Raw genomic sequence first — 17,041 nt, forward strand, 5'->3', positions numbered from 1 at the left:
GTCACAGAAGTGGAACAAGAGATCATTTTCAAATATCAAGGTCAAACTGGACAGTGATATTGGAGCCTTGGTGGTCATGGTTAATCATGGCTCAGCAGAAAGCATACTATACGTCCATTGGCTTATAATTATTTCTTTCTGAACTTTTGATTGGCTCCGACCTTCTAATCCCACATGACGGGGTGGAGCCTTGTGTAAGAGGAGAGTGAAAAGCTGTTTAACAAGAGACCCTGAGCAAGAAGGCAGCAGCTTTTCTACAGGTACTGTATCTCCTTTCTCTTATTTCTCCTACAGAAAGCCTTCATTTGCTTCCAATACTTGGGAAAATTATTGAGCTGGTTGTAGAGCTAGTATTAAAGATCCAGGCTGTATACAAAAAAATTGCATGCTTTTGACATTCAAAATTAATGTGAAGTTTAAAAGCTATGGACAAGGAAAGCAGGTGGAAGGTGAAGCAGGATTTGATGATGATTTCAAGGTGATATGTAAGCAAACAACAGGAAGAAACGTAGAAAATCAAACAGAGAGTAGGTGCTTTTTTTTTTTTACATGAAAAGTTTCCAGTTAAAAGGTCACAGCAACCAGGGGAGGGGACAGTGATCTTAGAGCATCTGTAAGATCTCATAATTTTCAGTGTTGGTTAGTAGAGGTGGTTTCTCACAGGCTGATCTCTAGAAAGAACTCTTGCACTCTCTTTCCACCTGTTTTTCATCCTGATACATCAGCTCTCCTGTACACTTCACCTTCCAACTGCCTTGTTTCCATCTGTCTGTCCCACTGCCTTATGAGGTTCTGGTCTTATGACCAGTTCTGAATGTCACCGTCTGAGCCAGGCATGGCTTGGATCTTGACACTGAATCCTGGCAGTGCAACCGCCTTCCACCAATCTATAAATACTACGCCCATTGACCCACAGAGTGAACTGCCTTTAACCTACACAGAGAAAGGAAAAGCCTTAGAGTGGGACAAACGGAGCTCATAAAAATCATGTGACTAACTGAGTGACTTTTAATTTCAGGTCTGACTCTGATTAATAGGACTAACAACGACCTCACAGCTCCCCTCTATATAAAGACACACTCTCATGGACACAATCCACAGAGGATAAGCTAAAATTTGACCTTCCAGGCCAGGTCCATGAAACTAAATGAATTGCTTTTGTGGGACATTTCGACAAAATTAACAAGAATGATTATTAAAGCCATTTCTTTTTGAATAAATGTCGCATTTTTTGTTAGCTTACGGCTGACTTCTCACTGTTCAATAGCAAAGCATTAGTGTCATATGAAACCTGCCATTCTGTGTCATATGAAACCTGCCATTCAGACTGCGATAATAACACTAAGAGTGTTTGCCAGAGCCTCCCATGGTCTAAGCTTGATATAATATTGAATAAAACTTTTCATGGGTGAAAGGTCATTAGATAAGAGCAAGTTAGGCCTAGATTGTTCTGGGTATCCTACCTTAATCTTTAGAACTCTCACTACAATCACATCCCAATCCTCAGCCCTAACCCTGACCTGATCCTTTTTTGGATTTTTTTCGCAGTTTTATTCTACACCCCAAAACTATAACATCATGACAATGTGATTGGTCACTTGCAATGCTGAATTTACAGCAACATTTATTATGATGATCCAGGGACACCACAACATGAGGATACTAGATACACATCAGGTGTCCATTTCCACTTTGCCTATACGTGTATATGTTAGCACCATTCACAAGTCATCAACAAAACCTTGCTTTTGTGTTTTTATATGTAGTCCTTTTGCTACTGAAAACCCAGCTAGCAGAAAAATGGCAAGCTCTTTCACACGCCTGATCTCCAAGCGCAATACAGCTGTGCTGTTGGCCGGCTTGGGAGCAGGAACAGCTGGATTCTTGTTGAGTGAAAACAGTTCTCTGGCTGCTGAGGCAAAGAAGAAGCTTTACCCTCCCAGGTAAGACAGGTCAACATTAGCACCACTAATGCCACCAAGGGGTGACCAGTTGTAAAAAGAACTTGGTTGGCTAGAAATCTGTTAGAACATTACCATTTGGCTTCCTTGTTCTATGACCTTAATAGTTTTTTATTTTTTGAAGAATTTATGATCTCAGTGCAACTAAAGCTTTACTTTGTAAAATATGACAACAATTTAAAAAAGGAGGATAAAACCAGGGGTGCTCTAAGATTCAGCCTACATTACCTTGTTATTGACAGGTTGTTACAGTATATTTACACATCGCTCAGTCACATCTGCCCCTCACTGGCTATGTACGGCAGGGGTGTCCAACTTCAGGTCTCAAGGGTCCTGCCAGTTTGAGATATCACCCTAGGTCAGCACACCTGAATCAAATGATTAGTTCATTACCAGGCCTCTGGTGAACCTTAAGACAGGCCATTTATATAGCCCTATAAATCAGCTATGTTGGACCAAGGACACATCTAAAACCTCCAGGACACCGGCCCTTGAGGCCTGGAGTTGGACACCCCTGATGTGTGGTTTCAAAATACCAAGTGGCAAATGATACAATTCAACTAGTTAATCTATGGGCATGTCTGAAAGACATGAAGTTCCTGAATGACATTCTAAATTTAGAGAAAACTAAGGTTATTTTACTCTACCCTAAAAATATTAAAACATGGCCTCTCACCAGAATCTTATGCTAGGTGGCATTACCTTAGCCCCCAGTAACAGTGTGAGGAATCTTGGAGTCATTTTTGACCAGGATATGTTCTTCCATTGATAACATTTGCAGGGATATCTTCATCCATTTGCGCAATACCACTAAATTGAAAATTAAGTTTAAAACTTTTCTTTTTGATAAAGCTTATAATTACTGCTGACTTAGTGACCCTGAACCTCAATCCTTAGTTCTGCTGCGTCATCTTTTCACTCTCTGGTGATGCTATACACCACTATTATATTTAACCATTAATAGTTAATGGCTCTCTCTTTCATAGCGCGCCTTTTGTCCTGTCTCTCCCTGCTCACTTCTATTTCCCTTTCCCCCAACTTCCCCTTGAGCCTGCTGGAGGCTTCTTCCTGTTAAAATGAAGTTTTTCCTTTATACTGTCATCTAGTGTTTACTCATGGGGTTGACTTTCTAATATTGTTGTGCCTTTACACTAAAATATTGTAGGGTGTTTACTGTTCAATATAAAGTGCCTTCAAGCATGAGTTGGTACTACACAAATAAAACTGAATTGAATAGAATGATGTCACAGTGGCTTTGTACATCTTTCATATACACTCTATGCTTAAGCAAGAAGAAAGACAGTCAAAAGTGAGGTGAAAGAGTAGGTTACATCATAGGGACTGATGACAATAAGAGATGTGAGGATTGAAGCAAAAAGTTCTTTCTGCAGTAGATGACCTTGACCAGTCAGTGAGTAGGTATTAGACTGCAATTATCTCCCTTAAAAACAGACAGACCAACTACGTGCCTCACATCACTTGCACATTTCATAAGAGTGACTCACTACAAAATGTTTCCATAACAGAAATAAGCAGAAGGTGACATCACTAGACTGTTTATGAACTGATTCATGTGTTCAAAGTAAAAGTACCCTGCATACTGTTTTGTATTTTCTATATAACAAGTTATTGTTTCACAGCAATTTTCCAACTTCTGGGATAAATAAGGGCTTTCTGATCTCATCTTATGCACTGAGCCTGCAGCATTAATAAACATGTGTGGATTGTGTCAACACAGTCCAACTAAACATCTGAGAGTTTCAAAGAGTACACAATGTCATGTCAGATATGCTGGCGATGTCTTGCAAGATCAGTGACGCTCTCACATTTCATCTGGGTTACCTTTGGCTCACTCTCACTTACTTTTTCACACTGTATTTTATGCTCTCCCCTTTTACTGCCTTTACCCACTCATCCTATGCATACATAGAGTACACTTGCTTCTCTGGTGGCTGAAGATAGATTTTTCTGATAGTGTGCTCATATTTAGGCTCCAGGATAAATTTGGAATGATTTGAAGCCTACTTAGTGCCACTGCATGCTGGATCAGAATCTAAAAGCACCTTAAGTTCCTAATAGTTTTACACAATATAAAGATTCAGAATTTAGCCACTGACTCCATATACTCTTTGTCCAATATTAGATTCCTGATATTGATGAACTCTCTGATTCCAGAGTTATAGTACTCTTACCCCCTAAATGGCAGCTAAGTTTAGCAGCTAGTTGAGGACAAATGGGAGCCACCAGTAGCTATTATCAACCTCTGGCTCTCTTTCATTGCATGTCTTTTGTTCTGTCAAATGGCTGCCCCTCCCTGAACCTGGTTCTTCTGGGGGTTTCTTCCTGTTAAAAGGGAGTTTCTCCTTTCTACTGTTGCCAAGTGCTTGCTTAGATAGGGTCATTTTATTGTTAGGGTTTTTCTCCATTATTGTATGGTCTTTACCTTATAATATACAGTGTCTTGGGGTGACTGTTGTTGTGATTTGGCGCTATACAAATAAATAAATAAAAACCCCTAAGTTAGCAAAATAAAAGAACAAAAATTACCTAAAAATCTTTCCCCCAACCCCAAACCAACAATGTACACATCAAATTGTCTATTTGCTTACAAATGAGATATCTCCAGGTTAACCAACTGGTATTCTGTACCACAGCTATATGCTAGATCAGCACTGAATACGTTGAAGGGAAAATTATGTTGTCAACATTAGCTGGAGTAAGAAGGAATATTATTCCAGGGGTGTCGTAACTCTCAAAACTTTTACATTTCTTCAATCCGTCTCCTCTTGAAGCTCTGATTACCCTGACCTGAGGAAGCACAACAACTGCATGGCCTCTGCTCTTACTCCAGCTATTTATGCCAAATTGAGGGACAAAGTCACCCCCAACAACTGGACCCTTGACCAGTGCATCCAAACGGGAGTCGACAACCCTGGACACCCTTTCATCAAGACAGTGGGTTGCGTGGCTGGTGACGAGGAGAGCTACGAGGTAAAACAAAGTGGGTTTTGTTTAAATTATCCACTGAATAACCTGTGCTTATCTTAATAATAATCAGTATATTGATTAATTGTAAATCTGGTAATACGTGAGAACTCAAAAACTGAGGCAGTAAGGTTAAAAAAAGCATGCCTCATATCACTTGCACATTTCATAAGAATTACTCACTACAAAATGTTTCGACAACAGAAGATAGCAGAAGACTTTTTATGAACTGATTCATATGTTCATAGCTAAAGTATCATGCATACTGTCAGAAATGATGTGTCATTATACAGAGTGTAGTACCTGAATGAAAGTATGGTTGGAACAGTCTTTTTTCCCCATTAAGCCAGTAACTGTTGATTCTTTGTCATAGAGCTGATGATTATCCTTATTATAAAGGTGCAATTCCACACCGTCTATATCATAAGACATCAACTGTCAAAGTAAACTTCTGACTTCCTGAAACAAACCTACACTGCAGACTTTGTTTGCTGGTGCTTCTAGGTGTTTGCTGAGCTCTTTGACCCTGTCATCAAAGACAGACATAATGGCTATGACCCCAGAGTCATGAAACATCCTACTGACCTGGATGCCTCCAAGGTTAGACCATAGCTTCTTGCCACTATAATTTCAGTGCATCCATATTCGATTTCTACACGTATGAAACACTTGTCTTTGCCTTTGTCCTTTCCAGATAACCCATGGCATGTTTGATGAGAATTATGTTCTGTCATCCCGGGTGCGTACTGGCCGTAGTATCCGTGGGCTTAGCCTCCCCCCAGCCTGTTCGAGGGCTGAGCGCCGTGAGGTGGAGCGGGTAGTAGTGACAGCCCTAGCTGGCCTTAAAGGAGACCTGGCTGGACACTACTACAGCCTAGGAGACATGACGGAAAAGGAGCAGCAGCAACTTATTGATGTCAGTTAATCATTTCAGAGAAATGTATACGCTTTCCTTTATATTTAAACTTATGATTTAATGTTATTTGTAATTATTATTTTGTGTGAATGGTAAATTTAAAAATGGTAAATATAGAGATTTATGGGGTGGATGTTTCTTTGGCACCCAGCACTTTGTTGGGTATCCGTTTAGCTTACTGGTTAAACAGGCACCATATGCCTTACAGCTGAAATTCAGTGGCTTGATTTCAGTCTAACCTGCAGCCCCTTGCTGTATGTCTTCTCCTTCTCCTTCTCGCCCTCTTTCCTGTCTACTCTTCACTGCTGAACTGCCAGATAAGGACAAAAATAAATCTTAACAAAATATGTTGCTTAAATAGAGTTTAAAACTTTCCAAACTGAAATAAGGCTTTCAACAGAAGGTGAAGAAACAGCAGCTGTGGCTTTATGTTCAGGTCATCTGCAGGGATATCAACTGACAGTGAAATGGGATAAGCTGTACTCTTGCATAATACCACTTTGAACCACAAGATGGTGCAGCAACCCCGTGTAGCTTCTGTAAAGGCTGTTCATCTATATTTATATATATATATTTATTTATTTTTTGAGAATATATTTTTTAAATCCATTTTTTAAAGACTAATCTCATTGCAGCCTCAACAATACCTATTAAAAAAGACCAATGCCCTTTTATATATGACTCTTTGAAATCTTTTCATCACCAAATTGTAAAGAAGTCTTTCTTCCCTTTAAAATCTAAAAATCTACATCTCTTTCCTTCTTGATCCTCCCTTAACCATTCCCACCTGTAGGATCACTTCTTATTTGACAAGCCTGTCTCTCCACTGTTGACATGTGCCTTTATGGCCAGAGACTGGCCAGATGCCAGGGGGATCTGGTATGGTCTATTCAGTTCTTGTGCATGTCCGCTGCTGTGTGACCATGTATGAGTTATTATTGTGCCTGTTCCTGGAAACTGAGCCACTAAAACAGCAGGAAGTTTGATGCTGTGTTTTCCATTTGGTGTGCATAGCTTTTTATAAACGCATGTTTTTGCACAGACGACAAGTGTGAATATCAAAGTGCCTTGTGTCATGAGTCATCAGCAGTAATGAAAGACGAGTAGTTTTCTTGTTTTCTTTTCCTCAGGCACAACAATGATAAGACCTTCCTGATCTGGGTCAATGAGGAGGACCACACCAGAGTTATCTCCATGGAGAAGGGCGGCAACATGAAGAGAGTGTTTGAGAGATTTTGCAACGGACTCAAACAGGTACAGTGGAGTGTGATGTCAAACAGAGTAAAGGGATATCATTTTGATAATTAGACAGTCTTTTTTGTGGCTGCTAATGTTGCTGAGTTGTATCAGGCTGAAATATCTCAATTATTACTCAGTTTATAAACATTCGTGTTTATACACAAATTGTGTCAAATTTCATATTTGACACATCTTCATTTCAGTCATCAAAAAGGATTATTCTTTGTGACACATTAAATCCACTGTGAGGTGCAAACTCAGCTGTTGTAACTCTGTTTGGCCACTGGTTTAAAAAATAAATGCATCACACTCCCAAACTGTATATAAAAGATGGGCAAAGCCACCATTCCATTCCTGACAGGTTTTAATAACGTTTCAGCATTTTAGTCATTGTCATGTTGTTTTTGGGGACCAAAAGAAACCATATTTGGACAAGAGGGTAGAACTTATTAGCTAGTACTACCTAGCTCGATTAGCAGGTTGGATCCATTAACTATTCAAAGACATATACCTGTTAAGTAGCAGACTTATAAAATACTAGAATTTCACTCACCAAAATTATGTGCATTGGCTTGATTATGAGCCAGGCTCCAGTGGCCACTAGAGGAACTGCATTTCATTAATTTAGCTATGTTACTTCACATGTCAGCACTATCCAATTTTGGTCATTTGGGGCATCTGAAAACAAGTGTCATAATTCTGAGTGTCTTTGATCCAGCACTTTGAGTGTTTTAAAATTCTGTTTATTAATAAATAATTTCTGTTTGATGACTAGTTTACTTACAGTCTACGTTTGAAAAAGGGAACAAATGTTATATATTATCTATCCTGACTCATAATAAAAGAAAACTGCATTTATTTCATTATGTACTTATTTTGTTAACATGAAAACTCCTCAAATTTCAAACTTCTCAGCTCTCAACTAAAGCGCTGCAAAAAGTGATTATCTTGCTCAACTATTATGTATAGATAAAATGTGATTGGGCAACCATGAACATACTGTTTACAGGTGGAGCACCTGATCCAGGAGAGAGGGTGGGAATTCATGTGGAATGAACGTCTGGGATACGTCCTCACATGTCCGTCCAACCTGGGCACCGGCCTCAGGGCGGGTGTCCATGTACGCCTGCCAAAACTAAGCAAGGTAATATAATGACACTATAACACTATAATTTTAAGTTCTGTTCACTTTTATTTAAATATTTTCAATTTACGACAACAGTTGTCTCATGGGACTTCTGTCAGCTAATTTTTAAAGGTTTCTATAATCCAAATTCTTCCTCATGATCTCATCTAGAATTTTTTTTAAATCCCCCAAAAAACCCAACTTCTATTCATGTTATTATTTCTGTTCTTGAAAAAGAAATCTTTTAACTACAGTTTCAACATGTTATAAATGATTCCAACTTACAGGACACACGTTTCAGCAAAATCCTTGACAACCTGCAGCTGCAGAAACGCGGCACAGGGGGAGTCGACACGGCTGCTACTGGTGATACCTTTGACATTTCCAACCTTGACCGTCTGGGCAAATCTGAAGTGAGGAGATTCTTTTGTTGCCCTTTGCACAATTTCTTTTTTCATGCTAATAAGCTCACATGCATCAGTTCTATATAACGCCCTGTCTGAGCTATTCTGTTGCTGTGTGCTTCTAGGTGGAGTTGGTCCAGTTGTTGGTTGACGGCGTCAACTACCTGATTGAGTGTGAGAAACGGCTGGAAAAAGGCCAGGATATCAAAATCCCATCTCCCATTGTTCAGTTTAGGAAATGAAAACTGAACTCCTCAGTTTCCTCGGTGACCTGATCAGTCCTCCCTCTCAAACTGAGCCTGCTAGAGCACCTGAGAGGGACTCCCATCAGCGAGGAGAAAGCATTCTCTTTAAGTTTCCAAGACAGAGTGCATTTCTTTAAGATAAATCATCTTAGATGTGTTCTTTAGAGGAAAACTCTACCTCAAGAAAATTGTAACCCCAAGTTCAATGAATAAACATTATACAACATTTTATTGCTTTCATTTTGTTTTTTGCTGTTGTTGTTTTTCACTTTGGCTGAGCAATAAAGTGTAGAAAGTGGTTCAGAATTCTTTCACTGAAGCACGGTCTGTTGTTTGTATGAAGATAATGTCAGTTTTGTAGTTATTAGATGTCAGTTTATTTTCCTATCATCATCAGCCACTTTATTAGGTAAACCATGCTGGTGCTGGGTTGGAAACCCTTTTGTCTTCAGAACTGTCTTAATTATTAGTGGCTGAGATTCAAAAAGGTGCTAGAAACATTCCTGAGATTTTGGTTCATACTGTCATGATAGCGTCAACCAGTTGCTGCAGATTTTCCAGTTGCACGTGATGGTTATAAAGGAATGGACATGGTCAGCAATAATACTCAGGTAGGCTAATAGTGCTCTGTTGGTACTTACGGGTCCAAAATGTACCAAGAAAATACCCTGCGCACCATTTCACCACCACGATCATCCTGAAACATTGACACAGTATGGATCCATGCTTTTATGTTCATGCCGATTCTGACCCTACCATCTGAACATCACAGTAGAAATAAAGATTTTTCCTGTCCTCTGCTGGCCAATTTTGGTGAGCTTGTGCACATTGTAGCCTCAGTGTCCTCTTCTTAGCTGACAGGAGCGCCATCTGGTATGGTCTTCTAATTCTGTAGCCTATCAGCTTCAACGCTTAACATTCAAAGTTGGTGTCGCTGTAACAAGTAGTTATTTGAGCTACTGCCACCTTTCTAGTGGCTCAAAGTAGTCTGGTCCCTTTCCTCTGACCTCTAAAAATCTATAAGTTAACTGAATACGCTCTCCTTTCCTAACCATTATCTAAACCGTAGAGATGGTTGCGCAGGAAAATCCCAGTAGATGTGCAGTTTTTGAAATCCTTAGATGAGCCCATCTATAGCATCAACAACCATGACATTATCAAAGTAATGTCAATCGCCTTTCTTTACCTCTCCAAAGCTGGACCCAGCTGTAAATCTGGTAAGGATTATGCCTAAAAATCCCACTACAGGAATAGGAAAGATCCTGCATATGCCTCTGTATTTCCTACTGGCTTCTCACATTTGTAAGCATCAGTAATTTTGTATCTTGTTTTTACATCAGTAATAATGGATCTGTTCACTGACAACATGCACTTTACAAAGGGGCCAACAGAGGTGGAAGAAGTTTAATAATATTTCTAAAGATACAAAAATGATTCAATGACTTGAATGTTGTTGCATTTTCAGAAGTTTCTTTGCTCCTGTGTGAATTTTGCATGAGCAACAAATTTAAATTCTGCCACTGCCACGGGTGATTTTACAGATCACGGTGTATCCTAGGGGGAAAACGACTGAAAGGAGTAGACGACAAATATAACCCACAGCATAAATGCCGTCAAGATTTGAAACAATGCTTAAAAATCTGTAAACAGGTGTGCATAAGCTAATGATTAATCTAAGAACACATTCAGCATTAAAGTAAGCAGAACAGCACTTTTCAGAGATTTCACTTTCGACGATGCCACCTCAGAAAATTTTATTTTTTCTAAAAAGGAAAGAAAAAAAAAATCAGTAGAAAGAAGTCAAAAACAACCAAAAGGTGACACTTTGAGGCCAGAGCCTGCCTGTGCACCAAAAAGTCCTGCTTTTCTTTTTGGCAAAGTGAAAGAGCAACACAAGCCTCTATTAAAGAGTGGTTGGACAGTGCTAAACAATGCAGGTTTGGAGAACAGGCCATCTCTGTGAAATAAGGGGATAAGAACAGAGAGTCAGGCTGGGTTCTTTGAACAGGAAACAAAAAGGAAGTCTAAGAGGCGGATCGTCAGTCCACAGGTCGCTTTTCACTGTGTTTCTTTGTGAACTCCTCTGCGTTCTTCATGAATTTCGCACGGTCTTTAGTGTACTCCTCTGCCAGGTCAGCCCTCAGTGGATGCTCTGGCTGAGGCATGTTCACCATCGCAACCAGACACTGAATCACTGGCAGACAGAGGGAATGAGAAAAGAACATTTGTGAGCATATTTGGTACTTTTTGGAACAGATATAAGAAAACAATAATAAGATGTGGATGTCCATTTTCACCTTGGCAGGTTTTCGTGGCTGGCTTCCAGTTCTCCACACTGATGATGGGCAGGCAGACCTGGCCCTTTTCATCAATGTTGGGGTGGTAGATTTTTGTCTTGAAGGTTATCTTAGGTGGCTTGAAAGGATACTCTGCAGGGAAGATGATCTCAATCCGAAATGCTCCTTTGTCATATGGAGGACAGTCCTTGAAGAAAATAAGTATGTGTTAATTTCAGGAAAATCGGAATAATATTTAGTCAACAATAATTACATAATTTAATTAATAATGCTCTTTGACTTTAAGATGACTTGGTGGGGGTCATTTTTATGTGCGCTTTGATACTTTTAATAGTGAAAATTAAAAATGTTGCTAAAATGATTTCAGTGTTCTTCTCTAATAATGTTCTTCTTTTTTATACTTCTGAATATATCAAGGATGCCCCTCTCTACAGCATTAAACAGAACCAAAACTTGTGTCTGACACTTACCAAAACAGAAACCTTAAAAAAATAAAATAAGTGAACAAAAAACAAGTAAGCTGATAATGTACTGTTCACAACAGATATATATATATATATATATATATATATATATATAACAATATTTTTCATACAAGTCAACCCAAATTTCTACCAAAATGTTCTTCTCGAACTTCACAATGTGTGATCTGAAATTTGAGCCATTAGAGAAACAAAAGTGGGAAAAATGTATAGTTACATAGGGTCAATACTTACAGGAACAATAAGCCCTTGCCAGTTCAAAATATTAGATTCATCCACTTGAATGATTCGGAAATTCTTTATTCCAGAATCGCGAATGTCTTGAATCTCCTGAAACGAAACATAATTGATTGAAATTTGGTGCAAAATTATGCAGTGACAGAACAGGAAGAACAAACAGACAAATGCGTGAATGTATAACGTAGAGTAATCAGCCACAACATCTCCAAACTGGTAGCCAGAACCTACTAAAAGTGATCCAAGGAAGGAGAAATGGTGACTCGGCAGGTTCAGAAAGGGCAGTACTGGACCATGCCGTTTTAGCCCACAGAAAAACAGTCTTCAGCTGGCTAGGATAAAAATGTGTCAGCACACAAATTGCTGTGCATGACGCTGCACAAATGCAGACTGTCAGAACCTACAATGACCACATGAACAACACAGTGCTGACTTGGTCCCCAAATTTCCAAGATCTCAACCGAGACAAGCATTGTTGGGATGGGCACACACGGACACACACACACTGACTTAAGGTGTGTTCTTTTGGTGACATTAGGGTGAGCGCCACATTATGAGGTTGTGGTTTTAAACTTGTGGCTGATTGATGTCGATAAAACGTGAGGAAAAGTCAAGAAACCAGCTAAGAAATACAATCTGCTGGGTGTAGGTGATTCAGAGGAACTGTGTAATATGGCCCTGATGGACCGAGTCCCGTCAGACAGTAAACAGTTACATCACTTCCTCCACAATGACTCATACCCGCTCATTCCTCGGTTCAGATTACTATTCACACAATGCATTTTTCCTTCCAGGCTGTTCACATAAATACTGCAAAAACAATTATGGTGTTTTAAATTTTATTAACATCGGACAATGATGGCCTGTGTGAGACCTTCACCTCCACTAATACAGTTCTGCATACTTACAGGGCAGCAGTCATAGATTCATACTAATTAACAATAAATAAATAAATTAATGAATAAATAAATAAATTTAATTAAATAATGGGTTGCCAAAGTGTGACCTTTGCAATGACATGTGTGTATGGCAAACAGACAGAGGTGGAGAACTCAGTTTTTTGCTATGAAGGCCTGTGATGTATGAAACACTCAAGGATTCATATAGACTAAGCTTTTTAACATAACCCTCAACAAATTAAAGAAAAAAAATTAAAAAACAAAAACCTGAAACAGCTTCAAACTTAAATGGGTATTGCATCTTTAAAATGTGCGTGTGCAGCAACATTGGCTGAGGACTAATGGTTCCATGATGGTTACTTTTAGTTATTTAAAAAAACAACAACAAAAAAACAAAAAGTGTTTAATTTGTGACTTGTTAACCTTGTTTGCGGTTGACTGATTTCAGGTATAAAGCAAAGCAGTTGCAGAGAATATCAAGGAGCAGCCTTGTGATAACAGTCACCTTCAACCACCACAACCAGCTGTTAGCTGAACACTAGCACTAGCATTAGTTTTAAAAAAAAATAGCGTTACAAAACAAATCCATCTGGTTACTCAGATCAAATATTTTTCATTCATATGGTCAAAAAATCTGCCAGTATAAATTTCAGAAGAACATATAGGTGAGATAGACAAACAGGAGGAAGAAACTAGTAAATGTTATCAAACCACTGAGGTCCTACAGTTGCAAGTGATTGGCAGAAAGAAAGTGACAGTCATAATATTTTATACCGATCAATTCAAGCTGTACATGCCCTACAGTCCCAGTCATTTCAGATAATTCTCTTGCAACAGTTTTAACTGAAAGCAAATAGTAGTTATTTTCTAATTCCCAGTGGAATTTGGAATTTACGTGAACTGTAAAACTGAACTGTCAGGAGATTTCAAGAAGTCGTGACAGCACACTTCACCATTTTCTTTTTGGTATGAGGAAATTACTAACATACAGCAAATCAAAACTAAAACGAGTCAGAACAAAAGAAAGTATGAACGCCTGGCCAGCCACTACACTGTTTACAACATTAGCATACAATTCATTTTTTTCTCTCTTTAAAAATAAAAATCAATGTCTACAATAGCCACATTTTTCTACTTACTCTTTTAACTTACAGGAACAATTCTTTCCAATTGTTACACTTAATTCTTCATAATTTATTGACTACTCTATTTTGTTGCTGAAAAAAGCTGAATAAAGGCATTACTCCTTCTGTTTGTTTTATATTGCGTTTGTTTACATGCAAGTACATGACCAAGTCAAAATAACTTTGTATACTGTTTTGCAAATAACTAACTCTTAATCCCCTAAACAAGAGAATAATGTCATTCATATATATATATTTTTTTATTATTAAACGTTTATTAAACGTATACGGCTCAGATGAGGTCTGACGTCACGTCCCAACCCCAAAGTCTCCATGTTTTCGCCTCCGCGGCTGCCTTCAGACGGCGAAAGCGGTTAAAACGAGCTGCTACAGTTTCCACCATGCTTGCCTATTAAACACCAGCTTGCTTTCCGACTTAAAGCCGTAGATGACAGTTTTATCTTAAAGCTTAATCACGCTCTGCTGGCATTTCAAATTAACAACTAAACCCCGAGTCACCGTCTATCGGCCGTCATTATCCTTTCGTTTTGTCAGACACTTGAGCGACAAACACCCGGACATTTTCTCTTTGCTCACGAATCTGTAGCTACACTCATAAAGTCGAAACCATTGTTTAAACCATGTCAAAGTTGCAGAAATCCAACAACTAAGATCTTTTTCTTACCCTAGTTAGTCTCCGAGCCGAAGTCATTGTGGTACCGATTCTGTCTTCTCCTTCTTCTTCCTTTTTCTTTCCGCTCTACCTCGACTTCTTTTCAGTTTGTTTTAAAACGGATGACGGGCGGGATTCTCTTGCGTTACCGCCCTCTTTGGGCCCGGAGGGTTACAGATTTTAACCAAATTTTTACCGCTTTGCTTTGGATATGTGTTCCTGTTTCCTTTTAGGTATCACCATTTCTTTAAGACATCCTTTTAGAATAAAACTATTATATTTATCCATCTATTGTGGTAAGCTAGTCCAGTATTTAGTTCTGTTTATCTAATACATTCATTTAACCATGGCTCATTTAAAGGAGATGTGGAAAATCGATGCAAAACCGTTATAAAAAAAACAAGCACACATGAATTATTTTGAAATTAGAAGACAATTAAAGAAAAAAAAAGATAATTTCCTCACATTTCAAAGTGATGAAATGGTGAATGTCCTTTTATCAAAAAGTCTTTATGGATTTTTTTGAAAAGTGATTCTATTAAATTAAATTTTTTGTCACCTGTTTTGTCACCTTGCCTCTCTGCACTGAATCATTACTTGTTATTAATCTCCGCCTCTCTTCCACAACACGTCTTTTGTCCTGTTTTCCTCCCCTCACCATGAAGCAGTTGTGGCAGATGGCCACCCCTCCCTGAGCCTGGTTCTGCTGGAGGTTTCTTCCTGTTAAAAGGGAGTTTTTTCTTCCCACTGTCACCACAGTTCTTGCTCATAGGGAGTCTTATGATTGTTGGGTAGGCAATATAAATTGCCTTGAGGCAACTGTTGCTGTAATTTGGTGCTGTATAAATAAAACTGAATTTAATTGAATTGATGATACAATGACATAATAATGAAAATGCAAGAAAAAGAATCACAGAGTCTAAGAACATCCTACTCTCACTAGCTATCAGAAATGTTCTAATTTACTCATAATTCTCTAAATTACAACCTTTTAAGTGTGACTCACAGTGAGGAGCAGTTTTCTTTTCAGTCGCATCTTATATCAGGTGACCTCAATTGTTCACATGTTAGGGTGGGTTAAGGGATCACGCTGATTTCACCTGAAACCACAAGTGGTTTTTTCACACCTTATGTGATGAGTCACATGACTAATAGTGGGTCACTTACCCCCTCCTAAGGGACACTACCAACTAAGATTTAAATATCTGTGACTCTCCACTTTTTAGCCTTGGATGAGAGGTGAAATGTCTTCAACAAAATTAAAGAAGTCCAGCTGTTTCTTTTTAAGGTCCTAAGATTCCTCTGGGCAGAAATACCTTGTTGATGCTACAGGTCAAAAGAGACAGGCCAGGCTGGACACAAAAATACAAATAACAACTTGTTATAACATATATGTTATAACAAGTTGTTATTTGTATTTTAGGTATGCAGCAGATGACTCTTATTGTTTCACAGTAAGATCCACCATTGCTTGTCGTTGATAACTGTGAACAAACTCATCTGGAGCTATCACACATGACATGAAAGATGGCTATCGTGTTGCCATCTACTCATTTCTGAAGTCCCATTTTGAAACTTTGAGATGAGCCTTTCCAGCATCACAATCTCAGTATTAAAAAAAGAAGAGGTGATGGGAAATGGAATGGTTCTTATATAGCAAAATAATAAAATAATAAATTGCTATTACACAAAAGCACAAGGCAGCCCTTGTTCAACTTCCAATTTTTTATTCTTTATTTTTTTAGAATAGAAAATTATATTGAAAAAATTAACAGAGAAATTTACAGTGATTACCTTTAAGAAACTCTAATGTTTCAGAACTTGCCTGAGAAAGATTTTGTCAAGTTTTTTTTATTTTTTTATTTCTCTTTTGTATGTAGCTCCCAGGAAGAACAAGTTTACTCACCACCACTTCTGCGCTGGTGAGTAAACTTGTATGCCAGCCACACAGCCTAACCATATCCTGTGACCTCCCGACAGTCTGCATGTTCAAGATGGCCGCTTAAGTGGAGAATTTACACCTCTCCAGTAAAACTAATCCAGCAGCTAGTTGGCCGAACGACTTTTACCGTGGAATTACCCTAAGATACCAGCAACGTTTTCTTATGCGTTACATCTGAAGAGATAATAATTGTTGAGGTTCGACACATGGAGTAAAACATACTGGTAAGAAATTCGTTAACCCCCCCCCCCCCCTCTCCATAGTTTGGTAGCCACATTAGCCAGCTAGCCTGTTCAGTAACAACTAACAGGCTAATTTTTAGCAACACCTGGCGTAATCGTGCTAATTTCAGTAGACGTACAACAGGCAATCCAAAGGTGGTTCACCTTTAAACAGTTAGCCAGAGTTAGCTGTAAAAATAGGACTCTAGCTAACTGCTAAGTGGGGTTGTTAATGTGAAATGTAAGTGCTAATGTTACCTGCTAACGTTTCATATATGATGGGTTTGCTA

General features: G+C 38.7%; 3 protein-coding genes across 4 annotated transcripts in view; 2 read left to right on the forward strand and 1 right to left on the reverse strand.

Annotated features, from left to right (window-relative positions):
- The first annotated feature begins 205 nt into the window (after positions 1-205).
- On the forward strand, positions 206-9,122 carry ckmt2a (creatine kinase, mitochondrial 2a (sarcomeric)). The gene is made up of 10 exons (XM_085360046.1): positions 206-260; positions 1,767-1,943; positions 4,754-4,952; positions 5,451-5,546; positions 5,641-5,862; positions 6,656-6,741; positions 6,993-7,116; positions 8,111-8,245; positions 8,515-8,640; positions 8,757-9,122. Exons 2-10 carry the CDS (start codon positions 1,801-1,803, stop codon positions 8,871-8,873), a joined length of 1,248 nt encoding a protein of 415 aa, XP_085216172.1. The 5' UTR covers positions 206-260; positions 1,767-1,800; the 3' UTR covers positions 8,874-9,122.
- A 1,151-nt stretch (positions 9,123-10,273) lies between these two features.
- Positions 10,274-14,670, reverse strand: ube2l3a (ubiquitin-conjugating enzyme E2L 3a). The gene is made up of 4 exons (XM_085358550.1): positions 14,601-14,670; positions 11,890-11,985; positions 11,174-11,360; positions 10,274-11,070 (listed from the first exon to the last, which is right to left on the reverse strand). The coding sequence occupies exons 1-4, from the start codon at positions 14,625-14,627 to the stop codon at positions 10,916-10,918; spliced, it is 465 nt and encodes a 154-aa protein (XP_085214676.1). The 5' UTR covers positions 14,628-14,670; the 3' UTR covers positions 10,274-10,915.
- Positions 14,671-16,567: 1,897 nt separating this feature from the next.
- Positions 16,568-17,041, forward strand: part of zfyve16 (zinc finger, FYVE domain containing 16) — a 40,317-nt gene continuing 39,843 nt past the window's right edge. For both annotated transcript variants that reach the window (XM_085360047.1, XM_085360048.1), the window contains exon 1: positions 16,568-16,754. The gene's annotated coding sequence lies outside the window, so the exon portion shown is untranslated. The remainder of the gene's footprint in view (positions 16,755-17,041) is intronic.

The sequence above is a fragment of the Diplotaxodon limnothrissa genome, linkage group LG7 (assembly GCF_057381915.1).
Source record: "Diplotaxodon limnothrissa isolate DT_005_m linkage group LG7, D_limnothrissa_male_GT1.1, whole genome shotgun sequence".
In the NCBI taxonomy this organism is placed as follows: Eukaryota; Metazoa; Chordata; class Actinopteri; order Cichliformes; family Cichlidae; genus Diplotaxodon; species Diplotaxodon limnothrissa.

What these genes read in the sequence shown, in the direction of transcription:
- ube2l3a (XM_085358550.1), bottom strand. Translation starts at nt 14,627, where the DNA reads ATGACTTCGGCTCGGAGACTAACTAGG. An exon ending in GGCAAGGGCTTATTGTTCCT is followed by an intron (nt 11,361 to 11,889) that starts GTAAGTATTGAC and finishes ATTTTCTTCAAG; the next exon opens with GACTGTCCTCCATATGACAA. An exon ending in AGCCACGAAAACCTGCCAAG is followed by an intron (nt 11,071 to 11,173) that starts GTGAAAATGGAC and finishes TCTGTCTGCCAG; the next exon opens with TGATTCAGTGTCTGGTTGCG.
- ckmt2a (XM_085360046.1), top strand. Translation starts at nt 1,801, where the DNA reads ATGGCAAGCTCTTTCACACGCCTGATCTCCAAGCGCAATACAGCTGTG. An exon ending in CTGACCTGGATGCCTCCAAG is followed by an intron (nt 5,547 to 5,640) that starts GTTAGACCATAG and finishes TGTCCTTTCCAG; the next exon opens with ATAACCCATGGCATGTTTGA. An exon ending in ACCGTCTGGGCAAATCTGAA is followed by an intron (nt 8,641 to 8,756) that starts GTGAGGAGATTC and finishes GTGTGCTTCTAG; the next exon opens with GTGGAGTTGGTCCAGTTGTT.